Source organism: Mesoplodon mirus (genome assembly GCF_964341445.2).
Source record: "Mesoplodon mirus genome assembly, chromosome: 3".
Lineage (NCBI taxonomy): Eukaryota > Metazoa > Chordata > Mammalia > Artiodactyla > Ziphiidae > Mesoplodon > Mesoplodon mirus.
In genome coordinates, this window is record NC_138978.1 from 39274809 (window position 1) to 39291738 (window position 16930).

The following is a 16930-nucleotide window of genomic DNA, read 5'->3' on the forward strand; positions in this document are numbered from 1 at the left end:
TAGCCTCCACACCCCCAGCTGTGCCATTACTGCCTCTCCCTTCCCGAGCAGCCCCTGCCCTTCCTCCTCTTTAGGGGTATGTGGGCAGGCGTGGGCAGGGACCCGGGGTTGTAGGGTGCGGGGAGGACGTTGGGGCCTGCTGGGCTCTGGAGAAGGGACAGGGGCTGTGCGTTGCTCGGCACAGGCTGGTACCTGCCATTCCTTTCCGTACATGTCTGATCCTCCTAGGAGGGGCTTCTCCCCAGTTCTGCATAGGACCTTGGCCGTTTCTCCACCGTCCCCTTTCCTGCTGGGGCTCACCGTCCCGACCTCTACCCCCTCACACACACACACTTCTGGACACGGAGGCACAGGAGGAAGCCGGTCTGGGGTCTGCTGTCTCATCCCACTGGGGCTGAGACCCAGCGACGTTGGCCCTAAGGGCCCATCCTTGAGCTGACGCTTGGAGGACGGATAGAATTTGCCCGAGAGAGAGGTGTTGCCAGGATGGGGAGACGTGAGGAGGGGGTGGCTGGAGCAGACGGTCCATTGAAGGCCACAGAAGACAAGCCTGAAGAGATGCTGAGGGCAGTGGAGGAGCCGGGATGGAGTTCATGTTACACACCAGCACCCGGTGCTGCGCTGCTGGGCCACAGAAGTGAATCAGATGTGAGCCCCTGGCCTGGGGCTAATGGCGGTGGTGATAGTAGCTGACCAGTGACTGTGAGCTGGGCACTCAGCCTGAATTATCTCATTGAGTTCTCACAACACAAGATAAATACCCTTAGTATCCCTGGTTTATCCATAGGGAAATGATAGTTTTCTTGCCCAAGGCCTCCACATAGTTGACTGACCAGAGCTGAGTTTGGATCTGGGCCCAAGGATCTTCTGTCTTAGTCAGCTCATGTTGCTATAACAAAATACCACAGACTGTGTGGCTTATAAACAACAGACATTTGTTTCTCACAGTTCTGGAGGCTGGAAGTCCAGGACTGGTGGACTTGGTGTTTGGTGAGGGCTTCCTGGTTCATAAATCATTATGTCCTCACTTGGTGGAAGGAGCGAGGGATCTCTTGGGCCTCTTTCGTAAGGGCGCTGATCCCATTCTTGAGGGCTTCATCCTCAGGACCTAATCACTTCTCAAAGGCCCACCTCCTAATACCATCACCTTGGGCATTAGGTGTTCAACATAAATGAATTGTTGGGGGATGGGCCACAAACTTTCAAAGCATAGCAGATCTTTTTTTATATAAATTTATTTATTTTATTTATTTATTTTTGGCTGCATTGGGTCTTCATTGTTGTGCGTGGGCTTTCTCTAGTTGTGGTGAGCAGGGGCTACTCTGTGTTGCAGTGCGTGGGCTTCTCACTGTGGTGGCTTCTCCTGTTGCGGAGCACGGGCTCTAGACGTGCGGGCTTCAGTAGTTGCGGCACACAGGCTCAGTAGTTGTGGCTCATGGACTCCAGAGCGCAGGCTCAGTAGTTGTGGTGCACGGGCTTAGTTGCTCCGCAGCATGTGGGATCTTCTCGGACCAGGGCTCGAACCCGTGTCCCCTGCATTGGCAGGAGGATTCTCAACCACTGTGCCACCAGGGAAGCCCCTATAGCAGATCTTAACTCCATATTTTATCACCTCCCAAAGGTTAGAGGTCATTTCTACCTTGGGATGAAGGTATTCAGGAAAGACATGAGAAAGGAGAAGATGCTGAGTCTTAAGAAACAAGTAGGGTGGATCAGGTGGGTGGAGGCGGGGAGACCATTAGAGACAGAAGGAGCAGCATCAGCAAAAGAGTGGAGGCATGAATCAGCAGATGCGGACTTAAGATGGGCTGAAATGAAAACTGGAGCAGCAGGCAGGGTTACTGGCTAAAAAAACTCTGATCTCCTGCGGGCAGTGGTGATGTGATCCGGTTTGTATATAGAAAGATCATTCTGGCAGAGAGCAGAAAGTGGTTTGGGAGGCAGAGGTGGCCCATTCTGGGCACTCATTTTGGGTGAATGGAACTCAACAATTATTTTGTACTTTTCCAGTCACTCTGCTGGGCTCTGGGGGCAGTTAGTGGCCAACAAGACAGACACTGTACATGGCCTCATTATAATAGTCCATTTGAAAGATGATGAGACCTGGACTCTAGGTGGTAGCAGTGGGCTTGGGAGGAAAGGATGGATCTGTGGGATTCTATAGAAAATAGAATCGAAATGACCCAGATAACCAGTAGGACAGAACGGGCTGGAGAGATGAAGAGGGATGCAAAGTCGATTCCCAGGCTTCTGGTTTGGAAGATGGAGTGGACAGCAGAGGTTAGGGAACACAGAAGGAGGAGCAGATCTGGGGGAACCAGAAACAACTGAGATGTCCAACAACAGAGGGGTTGCTTACATAGGCTATGGGACATCCCTGGGACATCTCTCCAGCCTACAGCGTTGGTTTGTGACTTTCTCCAGCAGTACTCAGGAGCCCAGTTGTAAGGGTGGGAAAGGTGGATGTTCGGGTTGATCTAAGCTCATGGTTCCCCTGGGCTAGGACAATAGAATGACAAGGGGCAGGGAGTTGAGGGTGCTCACGAGAGAGTGGCTGAAGCGATATACTCAAGGGACTAGACCAGGGAGGGCTCGTGTACTGAACAGAAAGGCAGGGCTGGGAACTAGAGGAAGGGAGAGAGGTAGAAGGAGAGGAATTTGTGGCCCTGGAGTGGACCCTGGGGTGTCAGTTTTGTTTCAGAGCTGATGCCTTTCCAATCCAGTACTGAGATCCCTCAGGGAAGAATCATCCCATTCTGCAGTTAAAGAACTGAAGCTTAGAGAGCTTGTCACCTGCCCAAAGTCACCCAACTCCATCGGTGGCAGAACTGGGGTTGGAGTGTTGTTTCTGCTCTGCCATGCTAGCTCACATTCTGTCTTTATTTTTCAGGTTCACTTTAGAACAGTTGACTGAGAGCGAGGAAATTCAGCAGAAGGGAAAGGAGGCGAGCCCGGCAGAGCAGATAGGAGAGAGAGGGCAGGCTCCTCCTGGGCCCCTCAGTAGCGGCGAAGGGGAGGGGTACTGCTGGGCCTTTGGGTCTTCCTCGTGGCCCAAGACCCACCCACCCCCGCCCAAGGCCAGAGCAGCACAACCCAGTGCCCCCCGCCCTGTGCCCCGCCCTGCAGCTCACTTGGTATCCTCCATCCACACTGGCCCCACTGTGTGCTCGCTGTGCCCTACCATGTACCTTGTCTCTGCCCACATCCTGTGTCCCCAGCACCCACCAGGTCGTCCGTCCTCCAGCCGTGTTTGTTCCCCATGCCCCAGGCTCCCTGTACATACCTTACGCCCCCCACCTTGTTTCTCATTAGCCTGTACACACTTTGGGTCCCCACCACTCACCCAGTCCCATCACAAGCTGTGTGCCCGCTCATGCCCACTTGTGCTGTGTCTACAGAGCGCGTCAGATGGCTTCTGGAAATCTGTGGCCACTCGGGTGCCCAAGGAACCCCCTGAGATTCGCATCCTCAACCCATATTTCATCCAGGAAGCTGCCTTCACCCTCATCGGACTGCCTTTCAACAATGGCCTCATGGGCCGCGGGGTGAGATGTCTGGATCCTGGGAGAGGGAGAAGGGGGCCTGGGCCAGAGGTGCCTTGGGAAGGAAGGACAGGGTGGCAGGGTGGGGACAGAGGGTTCAGTTCTCAGGGGCAGAGCTCAGCTCTGGAGAGCTTCGCTGAGGGTCTCAGCCTCACTCTGCACCCACTTCCCCTCCATCCAGAACATCCCGACCCTCGGCAGTGTGGCAGTGACCATGGCACTACACGGCTGTGACGAGGTGGCAGTTGCAGGCTTCGGCTACGACATGAGCACACCCAATGCACCCCTGCACTACTACGAGACCGTGCGCATGGCAGCCATCAAAGAGGTGCAGGGCTGGGCGGGGAACAGTCCCTGGGCAGGACGAGGGAGGGGTCAGTGCCAGCACGAAGGACAGACTCTGACTGCGTGTGTACAAATGAATGGTCGAGGGACGAGCCAGCTTTGGGTCTGGCTGCTCAGAGCTCCCTGGAAGGCCCTGCCCCACCCTCAGCTAAGTTGGGTCACCAGGCATCCATCCCTGCCCGCAGGCCTCTGACCACCAAGCATCCTGCTCCCTGAACTTCCCCTCCCTGGCCCTCTCCTTGTCCTGGTCCAGCCCCTGCCTCCTTGATGCTCCCCAGCCACCACATGCCCATCTTGGAGCAAGCTCACAGCCCTCCTCTCTGCTTCGATTCTCCTCTTCCCTCAGAGGACCCCCTCACCCCCTCAAACAACCCAAAGACATTACCTCTCCGTGCCAGGATGCCCCCATACCTCCTCCACCCTTCCCCGTGGCCAAGCACTAAAGCTTTCTAGCACCCAGAGTTGCTTCCCGGGTGATTCATATGTTCAGGTACCTTAAGTTCTCCCAGTCAGCTAGCCTCTCCTGGCACCTCTCCCTTCACAGCAAGAGCCCATGTGGAAAATCCAAACGCCTCTTATAGCACCCTTCGCTTCTACCACTCATCTCCTGCTGCTCCCAGCCTGGACCCTGGGCATCTGGGGCTTGTGCTTTGAGCAGCTTCTCTACTCCTGCATCTGGGTGGCGAGGGTTGTTAGTGTCAATCTCCCGGAGTCCGAGCAGACTCACGGTTCAGCCAGCGCTCGTCCCTGCTCATCAGCCTCTCACATGCCTGTCTCCAACCCCACTGCACTGTTCAGGCCTTACGCTCCCCAAAGCTCGCTCCCTCCATCCCTCCCTCCCCTCCTCCACCTCCTCTGCTGTGAGAAAAAACTGGAGAAAACAGCAGCCCCACGGGTGCTCTGCCCCTTCGCCCTCCTCCCTCCCACTCACCCTTCGCCCCTCGCAGCCTGGCTTCCCCCTTCACCTGACATGCCTCCCACCAAGTTCACCAGTGACTCAAGGCTGCCGAGTCCAAGGGACACGCATCAGTCAGTCCCGTCTTTTCTGATCGCTCTGAAACACTTTCTGTATTGACCGGCCCTTCCTGAGACGCTCTCCTGCTTAGACTCTGAGTCGGTCATTTCAGTGCTCCTCCTGTTTCCCTCGCCAGGCTCTCTCATTCCCCTCCTCCATGTCCCGGACTTTGGTGCATCCCTTAAGAGTCAGCATTAGCTAGGTCTCCATCCTAGACAGTCTTCTCTTCTCACTCCACGTGTTTCCCAGGAGATTCACATCCCCATCCTTGGCTTCCGTTCCCATCCATATTGTCTTAGGCTTTTTGGGTTCATTCAGGCGGGCTCGAGTAATTGCGAGTTATTTCAAGGAAATACGAGAGACTTGGGAATCTCATGAGAAGCCAGAAATAGCTTTACAACTGGGCCTCCTGTTGCCTGGAATGGGGTTCAGGAGTGGAAAGCTCATCTTGGGTCCAGGAGAGCCCCTGACCTGTCTTAGCCCCTCAGCAGTGGCTCCAGCCTGGCCTCATTTTCACCAGGACCCTGGTGGTCTCTCTGTCTCTGCCTCTCTTCACGTATCTTCTTGCTGCTTCGTCCCCTGCCAGCACCCACTCCAGACTGCTCTCACTGCTTTTACCTGCCCCCTGGCTTCTGTTTACTCCTATATTTGATCACTTACATATTCCTTTTACATAAACTTTATGTAAAAGTTTTAGGCAGAAGGTGAGAGGCCGCAGACATAGGCAGTAGCCGGATCATGAAGGGCTTTCTCTGCCACGGTAAGGAGCGTGGACTTTGCTCTGAAGGCAGGAGGGAGCCATGGACCAGTTTTAGGCTGTAGATTAGCATGTAGTAGGGTCAGTGTGGCTGCAGCGTGACCTAGAGGGTTCCAGGCAAGAACAGAAACCAGTTGGGACACTGTCTCAGCAGTCTAGGCAAGAGATGAAGGATCCTGCACTGGAACTGTTCAGTGATGATGGGAAGACAGAGGTAAGAAACGGTTAGGATTTTAAATCAGCAAGGCCTGGCGGTGGCCTCCATGCAGGAATGAGGTGGAAGGACACCACCTTCCCTGAGGTGCCCTCGTGGAGGCTGTTCCCCTTCTGCCACCTGCCCCATCTCAGTTGTCAGGCCATTGCCCCCACCCCACTTCCTCATCCTGTAGAACCGTCTGGCTCTGAGGCTCATGGCATCTGCTGCACCACCTCCATGTGGGGTGCTGAGTGCTGGCGATGAAATCAAATGGCCTGGGTTCAGAACCTGGCTCTGTACCTCCCTTTCCTTATCAATACAAGGGGTAATGTTAGGTCTGGGAAAGAGTCGCTGGGATAATGTATAGAAGAGGCCTGGCCATGGTAAGCGCCCATACGTGTTAGCCACTGTTATTAATATTAATGTTTTCACCCCTACTTACTCTTGTTACCTCTCAGCACCCTAGGGAAGTCACTGAAATGCTGTCGCTTGGGTGTAGGGTCCCTGTTGTCACATCGGGGTGTCTTCAGAAGGCAAGTGAACCATTCCATGCCCTGGCCCCACCGTTGCTTCACCTCCACCCGACTGATCAGTCCATCCTCCAGGGCCAGTGAGAGCCTGGAGATGTGAAGACAGTGGCGCAAGGACCGAATGCCGGCGGGATATGTGAGGGGTGTCAGAGGCGTTCATAAAGGAGGAGAGGACTTCCCTGGTGGTCCAGTGGTTAAGACTCCACACTTCCAATGCAGGGGGCGCTGGTTTGATCCCTGGTCGGGGAACTAAGATCCCACATGCTGCGCAGCGCACCCAAAAAGTTAAAACAAAACAAAACAAAAAACATAAAGGAGGAGAGAGAGTAGAGAAGGGTTAGAAGTTGCAGGGTTGGGGAATTCTCTGGCGGTCCAGCGGTTAGGACTCTGCGCTTTCACTGCTGACTAATATCCTATAAGCTGTGCGGCGTGGCCAAAAAAAAAAGAAGATGCAGGGTCATGGAGACCAAAGGAGGGAGTGCCTACAATGTCCAGCACTGCAAGGAAGTCCCAGGAGATGTGTGCTGAGAAGTGGCCGTCAGATGTACCAGCCCCGAGGGACTGGGCAGTAGCCAGGGGGTGAAGCGGGCTCACACAGGAGTCTGCCATGGGAGGGAAATCTGGGCTGGAAATGAGGATCTGTGGGTTGTGAGCACAGCTGCTTGTTCAGATACAGGGGAGGCACGGATGAGGTCTCCCAGGGAGATGACAGGAGGACGTGAGATGGTCAGGGCAGAACCCTGCGGGCACAGAGATAAAGATGGGAAAAGAGCTGTGAGAAGGAAGGCTCCTTGCCCTGGGGGCACAGAGATAAAGATGGGAAAAGAGCTGTGAGAAGGAAGGCTCCTCTGCGAGCGTGGTCTCTGCATCCAGGGTCAGGGGTCCTGGAGAGGCTCCCAGAATCCTGCCCCAGCCCGTGGACAATGCAGGCGGCGTAGTGAGGAGAGCACTGTAAGCTCCTGTGCTGTGTGTGCCGGGGAGAGGCTGGGAAAAGAGCGCCAGAGAGGCGGTGTTGCCTGGTCCCAGAGAGAGATGCATCCAGGCAGACTTTTTTGTTTACTCTGTTATTACGACCTTTGTCAAACATATTCAAAGTATAGAGAGTGAAATAATGCCCTCCCATGTACTGTCACCTCCCTCCCCCAGGTATCAGCATGCGGCCAGTGTTGCTCAATCTGCTCTTCCTCTCCTGCCTCCCCTCCCCGCTGGTTATTGGGAAAGAAGTCTCAGACAGCGTATCATTCCAGCCATAAACATTTCAGTAAATTTCTCTAAAAGATAAGGATGATTTTTTTCAATATTATACCATTATCACACCTGGAAATTTAACAATAATTCCTTGATATCATCAGATATCCAGTCCTCTGCTGACCTTTCAACCCTCAGGGACTCCCAGTGGGTGTTCTTGAAACTGACCCATCAGATTGGTTACTTCTTCCTGGGGAGTGATGCAGGCATGGGTTAAGTAAAGACTGTATGAGTTTCTGTGCTTGCTTGGATCCTGGCCCTGCCATTCTTCCATGCCTCCATTTTCTTACCTGGAAAATCTAATTTCAATTTCAACACATATGTACTGAGCACCTACTCTGTGCCAATCAGTCCCTGCCTTCAAAGACAGACAGTGAGCCAGATGTTTGAATCTTCAAGGAATGAGGGTGAGTCACCCAGTGGTCTGCAACAAGGACGGGCAGTTTGCAGACGGCTGAGGATAATGCCAGGAGCCAAAGGAGCCAGAGGTTCAAGGGAGTACACAGGGACAGTTGTGTAGATGCAGCAACAAAGGGTGAGGAAGAGCCTGCCACCTCCAGGCACCATGAGTGTGGGTGTGAGGGAAGAAAGAGCGTGTCTGGGGGATGCTGTCCTTGGGGGCAGCCAGGTTTGTGGTTAGCACAGGAAGTTGAAGGGGGTGTTCAAAGAAGAGGAGTATAGGGGATTTTGCCCAAGTTTCAGACTGAAAAGATTTGGAAGGTTGGAGGAGGTTGACTGGGTCAGATAAGGACCAGATAAGAGCTGTTAAGTTCTCCACACTGGTAAATAGTGGCTGTGAACATCCTAGGGTGAGCCTCAGCGCTGATGGATGCAACAGAGCGGTCAGCTGTGTCCAAACTGTGACAAGGCCATTGGCTTTCGTCGTTCCTTTATTCATTCAATCCTGTTTCATTCTTTTTTTTTTTTTTTTTTTTTTTTTTTTTTCTTTTTGCGGTATGCGGGCCTCTCACTGTTGTGGCCTCTCCCGTTGCGGAGCACAGGCTCCGGACGCGCCGGCCCAGCGGCCGTGGCTCACGGGCCCAGCCGCTCCGCGGCATATGGGATCCTCCCAGACCGGGGCACGAACCCGTATCCCCTGCATCGGCAGGCGGACTCTCAACCACTGCGCCACCAGGGAGGCCCATGTTTCATTCTTTGAGAGACTCACTCATCACAGCTTCCTGGTGAGAGTACTGGGGAAAGGAGAGAACCTGAGCCTGGGTGCAGTCTTCCCCAGGAGAGCCCTGGAAGGCAGCGTCTTCCCTGCAGTTTTCATATTAACCGTAAGATGAGCCTCTGGCCCCCTGGCTCCTCTGGTCTGAGAGGCAGGATTTCATCAGCTGCCCCCAGGCCTGGAGAGTGGATTGCAGCAGGCCAGAGAATGACTAAGCCACCCCACACGGTTCTCTTTCCAGCAGGGCCCAACCCCAGGCCTAGGCCGGACCTAAGTGACTCACATTGCCTGACCTCAGGGTGCCTAGGACCTAGGGGCCTGGAGAAGCCGCTGGGCAAGGACAGGTGGAAGGAGTGAGAACAAGGTTGGAAAGCCTACATCTCTAAGACTTGGAAGAAGTTAAGAGGCCGGGGAAAGGGGTTAGAAGGTTATTTTCTCCAGGTCCTGGAAAGGGAGGAGGGTGAGCTGTGGCACCTCTAGGGCAGACCTCCCACAGTCAGAGCATCGGAGGGTGGTGGTCGGAAGAGGGCATGGAGCCCTGGGAACCTGCGTTCCAGCAGGGCCACATCCCAGCAGCCACCTGGGCTGCCCAGCTGACCACTGCTCCATCTTTCCTTTCAGTCCTGGACGCACAACATTCAGCGAGAGAAAGAGTTTCTGCGGAAGCTGGTGAAAGCGCATGTCATAACTGACCTAACCAGTGGCATCTGAGGTGGACTCAGCACGTGGCCACAGAAGTCCAGCCACCGCCACCTGCCCACTTCATTGGCCTCGGTCTGGCTCTGCCTTAGAGGTGCGGGAGCCTTCAGACCCAGAGAAGGACAGTGCCAAGTGGCCCCAGGGGTGGTGAGGCCTTGGTGGGGCAGCCAGAATTGTGTCTGCTCAGAGGCCAGCCTCAGAGACCAGCACTAGGCCTCACTCTCAGCCTGGGTCCTTGAAGCCAGAGGGCCAGGAGGCCACTGGCCATGCCCAGCGGGCCCAGCATGCAGGAGGCGGACATTAGGCAGCAAGGCTGCTGCCAGAATCATTTCTCCAATCAGTGTTCGGTGTATTATCATTTTGTGAATTTGGGGTGGGGGGAGGGTAGGGATAATTTATTTTTCAATAAGGTTGGAGATGTCAAGTTTGGTCTACTGACCGTGCAGAAGACCCACTAAAGGGCCCCTCAGGCAGTGGTACCAATGGGCTCCCTGTAGAGTGGGAGTGCCAGGACTAGCCTGTGCCCTGCTCTGGGGCTACAGGGAGATGGGCAGGATCTCAGGCCAGCCCCTTCCAGCTCATGACACTGTTTGGCCTTTCTTGGGGAGCAGATGGGATAGTCCCACTCAGCAGCCCCCAGCTGTCCCACAGGGAAACCCTGGAGCCATCCTTTAAGCCAACAAGACGCCCCTGGGCTTGAGTGGAGAGAACTTCAGGGCTCGGGCGGTGAGGCCTGGCCCAACCTGATGGGAGTGCCCCTCCCTCCCCAACTGCAGCTGACCCATAGGACAGTGCCCCAGGCCTGGAGTGACAACTTGGCAGCTGTTCTGGGTTTCAGCAGTGAGACTGCCAGGCCCTTGGGTTCTGCCTTTAGCCTGGACAAGAGGGAAGTGAGGCTCAAGGACCTCACCCAGGCTGTGGCAGCCATCCTGAGCAGCCTTCATGGAAGCAATAAAGCTCTTCCCTGAACCTGGCCTCCTCTTGCTTTCTCTGACTTTCCTGGAAGAAACAGGAACCTGGGGCCTCAGCAAGTATGCTAAACCCAAGGGCCATCTCTCCAGCCCTCCTGGGTCCCTTTCACTTCTCGTGTTAGCTCCAGGACCTGGGTAGCCACCTAGGGGCCTTCTGGAGCCTCTCCTGTCCTACAGCCGTCCCGCACCCTCTCTGCCTTAACAGAGGCAGAGTCCAGGGGCATCAGGACATGCCCCAGAATCCACCCTGCTGCCTCCTACAGGAGCCAGGGTTCAGGGGATTGAAGCGCCAGCCCGTGCACAGTGCCTCTGGGTCACCACAGCCCCAGCACTACAGGGACAGAGCTTCCTGCAAGCACAGGAAAGTTGCACGGCCAAGCCCCCAGCACACGGCCCTAAACCACTCCCTGCAGCTCCGCTGAGCCCTGGAAAGACACGCCCTCCCCCTTAGCACATAGGCACCCGGTCTCCCCTCAGGACCCCTCTTTCTGCACAGAACAGGAAGGCACAGCCCATCTCTAGGCCCCCTCTGGCAAACATTATTTTATTATTTTTTAAAATTTATTTTATTATTTTATTTTTATTTATTTTTGGCTGAGTTGGGTCTTTGTTGCTGTGAGCAGGCTTTTCTCTAGTTGCGGCGAGCAGGGGCTACTCTTCGTTGCGGCGTGCGGGCTTCTCATTGTGGTGGCTTCTCTTGTTGCAGAGCACGGGCTCTAGGCACGCGGGCTCAGTAGTTGTGGCTCGCGGGCTTAGCTGCTCCACTGCATGTGGGATCTTCCCGGACCAGGGCTCGAACCCATGTCCCCTGCATTGGCAGGCGGATTCTTAACCACTGCGCCACCAGGGAAGCCCCTCTGGCAAACATTATAAAGGCCATCCCAACCTTACCCCCTAGAGCCCTGGAATCTGCTCTCTCCCTTCCCCAGCATTCCCAGGCAGGCCTCAGAAAGGCCAACACACTCCTGCCCCTGAGGCCATAGGCCTGGGAGTGAGCTTCCTGCCAGAGCTGCCACATGGAAACAGGTGGGGCCGACACCTGACATCCCAATCCAAGTGCCATTCCCTTCTGACTGCCCACATGCCCCTTTACTGCTGCGCTTTGTGCTCAGACAGAAGCCTCCTCTCAGCGGAGGGGGAAGTGAGGCTCTGACTGAAGGACAGGGAGACCCAGAAACTCCCTTTGATTCTGCTGTAAACAAGGCCACTATGATGCAAACTCCGATGCTTCCTGTGTCCTTCGTGAATGGTGCCCCCTGGAGTTGTGCAGGGCATAGGCTGCATGCCAGCAAGCAGCAGCCCTGGCTGATAAAGCCCTGGGGCAGAACCCACCCCCCGGGGCAGCTGGCTTGGGGAGGCCGCAGAACACAGAGCTGCTCACCGCCTGGCCTCCTGTCCCACAGGGGTCCTGCCGAGCCTGGGAAAGTCGGGCTTCTAGTCCCCACAACTACACATTAACTGCCCTCCCAAAAGCTGTGGTTCTCCACCTGGCCATACACCAGGATCACCTGTGCAGATGTGGAAACTGCACATGCCCATTCTGATTCAGGTCTGGGGTGAGGCCCAGATTCAGGTAGTTTTAAAAGGTCCACAGGTGGTTCAGATGCACAGCCAGGGTACAGCTGGTCCACACATGTTCCCTGAGCACTATCAGCTTCACCCACGGCTTCCAATTGTCCGTTGGTCAATGATTCCCAAATTGCCATCTCCAGCCCAGCTCTCTTCACTTTGCTCCAGGCTACAAACTCAGTCACTTCCTGAACATTTCCACTAGGATAATCCACAGGTCCCTTCAGCCTGGCACGTCCAACACTGAACTGATGAGCTCCTGCCCCCAACCTACCCCTCCTTCAGGAGCCCCAGCTGCCAGAATGCATCCCCTCCTCCTGGTCACCCAGGCCAAAGGCATGCCATCCTACTTCCTCACCCCGTCCAATCAGGCACCAACTGAGTTTTCAGAGAGTTGTGTTCCTGAAAGAGCGCACAAGGTCCCGCACTCTCCCCACAATTCAGCTTCAGAATCCTCTCTCCCCCAGCAGCCTCCCGACTACCTCCAAACCACCCTCCCCACCACAGCCAGAGCCAGCCACTGAAATGCACGTTGGATCACACCATTCTCCTGCCTGAAACCCTTCAGTGGTCCCCAGTATCACTGGGATGAAGTCCAGACTCCCTATTAGGACACACAGGATCTGGCCTTTCCTTACCTCTGTCCATGTTACCCATCCAACCTCCATCCCACCCACCAGCCGAACTGCCATAATTAGGCATCTGAAATACTAGCCTCCAGCTCCCACCTCAAGCCTCAGTGCAAAAGTTCCTCCGCCGGGACCCTCCCCTTCTTCAGCCCCTGGCACCCACTCCTACCAGCGCCGCTGTGCCAGGCTGAGCAGCGGTGTTTGCAGGTGTGTCTGTACTTCAAGCCCCAGGCAGCAGCGGAGGGGAGCGGCGGCGCGCCGCAGGAGCCGGGTCAGACCGTGAAAGCCCCAGCGCAGTCAGTGCCTCTCGGACTCAAAGAATGCAGTGGGTCTGTTGGGAGACGAAACTAGCAGTGGATCAGAGAGAGCATCTAGTGCAGAGCGGCCAGGCAGGACGGCAGGAGCCCGAAGGCCGGTGGGCCAAGGCAGGGACCAGCCTGTCCCCTCCCTCTCCCGCCCTCTGCCCGGCCTCCCAACTCCCTACTCCCAGTGTCTACAAACTCCGAACACTCAGTGTCCATGCCGCTGCGCCGCCTGGGTTCTCCACTCTGTCCTGGGGGCCCTTCCCAGCATCTCCAACCCGCCCCACCTCGAAGGACCTAGTGGAGCCAAGGGGACCAGATTCCAGAGGGTGGACTGGCCAGGTGAGCCCTGAAAGGTGGGGCGGGGCGGGGGGTGCTCGGGCCCCACCCCAGGATCCGGTGACGCCGGGGCTGGAATTTGACACCGGACAGCGGCGGGCAGGAGGCTGCTGAGGGATGGAGTTGGGCCCAGCCCCCAGACACAGTCCACGGGCTCCACCAGCAGCAGGTCCCTCGGGTCCCAGCCCTCGCTGTGTCCCAGACCCAGAGCCCTACACTTGCGGTAAGCCGACCTGTTTGCCCACCTCTCGTCCCAGCCCAGGGGCTGGAGGGAGCGGCCAGGGTCGTTCCCCTCCACTCCTTTCTTACATCCTCCCTCTCCTGGGCCTGCTGCGCAGCTCTCCGCCCCTCCCAGCCCCCCGCAGTCCCTCTTGTCGCTAGTTGGACTGTGCTAGCCCTGCTGGCCCACTGTAACGTGAGGCTCTCGCTGCTGCTACAGGGATCATACTGGCTGCCAGGCTTTTGGCTAAAAGGGGCACTGCCAGGTGCACAGCCCTGGGCATGAGCCTTTTGAGCTGCAGGGGAGAGCCCAGCACTGGTCCCAGGAAAGGTGTCTAGGAGAACACGACACAGAACCCCTGTGGTGAGTATCGGGGCTAGTAGATGGGGAGGAAAGGCAAGGGCTGGAGGACCAAGTGGCCCCAGACTGCCGGGAGGGATACGGGATACGTAGGGCCTGAGCTGCCTACGTCCCAAGAGACCTGCTCCTGGGCTCCCCCTAGTGCAGGGGGCCTTTAACCCTGCCTTGCCGGGCTTTCCCTCCATCAGTGATAACAGTCACTAGCCTGGCTCCTCAGGCCCGTATTCCGTTAGCCGAGCACACCTGGCCCTGGAGGACCTCACCAGGGAGGACCGGCCCACAGGTATGCAGACAGTCTGTGTGCTCGGAGGTCGGGGTGGAGGTGACTGCTGGGACCAAAGAGCAGGCCAGCTAGTGAGGGCTCATGAGGCTCCAGAGAGGTGTTTGGGAGTGCCAGGCAATGTGGGCTCACAAAACCTGGTGGGACTCTGAAAGCCCAGCTGGGCTCAGGAAGGATGGTTCGTGGGAGAAACTTCTAGGAGCAGGCCCAGGCTGCCAGATCCAGGGGAAGCTGGAAGGGGTACAGACCTGGACCAGCTCTCAGGGTGGCTAAGCTCTCAGAGACCAGTCTCTTGTAGAAGCAACTCCAGGGAGTTGCTGAGGCCTGAGTCTAGCTGAAGGTAGGGGAAAAGCCCACCCCCAGTTTGAGTCCACAGGCTTGGCAAATGCTACCCCCTGGTGGCCATAGGGAGCCATGGCCCAGGCCTTCATGTTCCTAGAGGGCTCATCACCCTCCACCGTCTGCTGGGTGGGCAGCACAGGCTGAAGCCTGGCCTCACTATCATCAGATAACTCAGGTCAACCAGCAAGCACCCTAATTTTTCCCCAGGCCACAACCTCCTCCTCTATGGCATGGAGAGAAGGCTCTCTGTGAGATCAAGGGTGTCCAACTGCTTCCTTCTCCAGCCCTGCAGCACAGAGCAGGAAGGTCCTCTTCCCTGCACGGCTGCGTAGGTCTACCCTTGTGACCTTAGATAATTGCTGAGCTTCTCTGAGCCTTGTTTGCTCATCTGGAAAATGGGGATAATACCATTTACCTCATGGAGTTGTGAGGTCTGAAAGAGGGAACAGGTTCAAGCACCACGAAATAGGTTCTCCATGCGGCCACTTCTCCTGGGTTGAGCCCAGCTGCCCAAGCCCCCTGTCCCCCATCTGGAGAAGCTGAAGTGGAGAGATGACCTGCTCAGAGGATAACTCATCTCTCAGTGTTCCAAGCTGCCTCAAGAGGAGGGTGGGGGAACAGGTCAACTACGGCTGATGAGAGTTCCTGGTGTTGACAGAGATGGAGCCTGGACGTGGAGGCCCTTCTGTGCTGCCCCTCTGGCCCCGGCCTAGGCGGCAGGTGAGTGGTTCTCCCAGTAACTCCCACCTGGTATTGAAGAAGGGTGGCTTGACTAGGGAGGGAGACAGGCAGGCGTTAGAAGTAGGTGGGGGAATGGTCAGGGAGGGGCCGGGAGGAAGGAGGAAGGTCAATGCCCTCCGGTCGTGATTCCTTACCCAGGCTCCCCGGGGCAGCTGATCCATTATCCTCCAACCGAGCCCTTCCATCCGGCCCCAGCCCCACCCTGCGCCCACCAGGGTTTCCTCCTCCCCGCTGAGGCTCCACCTCGTCTCTCCGAGCAGCCTGCCCTGTGGCCTACCCTGGCCGCCCTGGCCCTGCTGAGCAGCATCGCCGAGGGCGAGGCCTCCATGGGCCCCGCGGCCAGCAGCCCGGTCCCCCAAGAAGGCCCCGCGCCGGCCCCGGCGCCCCCCGCTGGTTCCCTGCCTGGTAGGTGAGAGGGCGAGGGCGCGGGGCGGGGCGGGCTGGCCGGGGACCCGCGCGTGACTGCGTCTCGTTCCAGGGGGCCGCGCGGCCGGTCTGTGCGGCGGAAGAGCCCGGCGGCCGCCGCCCCCGCCGCCCGCGCCCTCGCCCGCTGCCCCCCGAGGGTCCCGCGCTGCGCGGGCTGGGGGCCGGGGCGGCCGCGGGAGCCGGGGGAGCCGCGCGCGGGCCGCGGGGGCGCGGGGCTGCCGCCTGCGCTCTCAGCTGGTGCCGGTGCGCGCGCTCGGCTTGGGCCACCACTCCGACGAGCTGGTGCGTTTCCGCTTCTGCAGCGGCTCCTGCCGCCGCGCGCGCTCCCCGCATGACCTCAGTCTGGCCAGCCTGCTGGGCGCCGGGGCCCTGCGGCCGCCCCCCGGGTCGCGGCCCGTCAGCCAGCCCTGCTGCCGACCCACGCGCTACGAGGCCATCTCCTTCATGGACGTCAACAGCACCTGGAGGACCGTGGACCGCCTCTCGGCCACTGCCTGCGGCTGTCTGGGCTGAGGGCTCACTCCGAGGGTGTGCGGACATACCCTTACCTGTGGGTCTAACTGCCTGGGACCGGCCGGGGGCCTTGGCCGGAGACGGAGGCTTCGGCCGGGTGAGTGACGGACATCAGCCCTGCGGAGATAGAGGCACGACTGACCAGCGGCCCCAGGGCTCTCACCCTGCCGGCCTCAGCCCCGCAGACCCCAGAAACCTCAGCTGTGGAGACCCGAGGACCCACTGCTCACAGACGCTGGCACTGACCAGGCCATGGACCCAGGACTTCTCCTCTGGAGAACCCAGATGTGTCAGGTCGCAGCCTCAGCCCAGGCCTGGGGGGACAGATCTGGAGACACATTGCAGTTGTGTTGCTGAAGTGCCTGTGCTGGAGTGGGCCTTGGACTCACTCGTGGGAGCTGGACCCCTATTTATTACTTCTAAGTTATTTATTTACTTCTGTAGTTTGTCAGATCCTTTGCTGGGCTGTGGGGGCCGGATGGAGAGGTCACTCCCTGACCATCCCACTCACAACTTCAGGCTCACTTAGCAGTCATAGGCCTGGCCCGGGACTGCTTGTGCCCACCCAGCAGCTCTGGGAAATGAGGGGCATGGAACACAGGCAGAGTGAGTGACATAGGTGTGTTCACCTGTCCCAACAGGCCAGCCAGCTCACAACCCCTGCACAGTCCCCAGCGGTTGGAGCCTGGGGTTATTGGTGGAGAAAGCCATACCCTTGAGACCTCAGGCATG

At 57.4% G+C, this 16930-nt stretch overlaps 2 protein-coding genes across 3 annotated transcripts in view; both read left to right on the top strand.

Moving 5' to 3' along the window:
• Nucleotides 1–11352, top strand: part of ST3GAL3 (ST3 beta-galactoside alpha-2,3-sialyltransferase 3) — a 232716-nt gene extending 221364 nt beyond the window's left edge. For both annotated transcript variants that reach the window (XM_082614043.1, XM_082614044.1), the window contains 3 exons: nucleotides 3399–3545; nucleotides 3724–3870; nucleotides 9429–11352. In XM_082614043.1, coding sequence (XP_082470169.1) covers nucleotides 3399–3545; nucleotides 3724–3870; nucleotides 9429–9518 — 384 coding nt within the window. In that variant the 3' untranslated portion in view covers nucleotides 9519–11352. The remainder of the gene's footprint in view (nucleotides 1–3398; nucleotides 3546–3723; nucleotides 3871–9428) is intronic.
• Nucleotides 11353–15178: 3826 nt separating this feature from the next.
• ARTN (artemin) lies at nucleotides 15179–16930 on the top strand (the record flags this gene model as incomplete). Its single annotated transcript, XM_082613872.1, has 3 exons — nucleotides 15179–15238; nucleotides 15520–15664; nucleotides 15738–16930. 3 exons carry the CDS (start codon nucleotides 15179–15181, stop codon nucleotides 16196–16198), a joined length of 666 nt encoding a protein of 221 aa, XP_082469998.1. The 3' UTR covers nucleotides 16199–16930.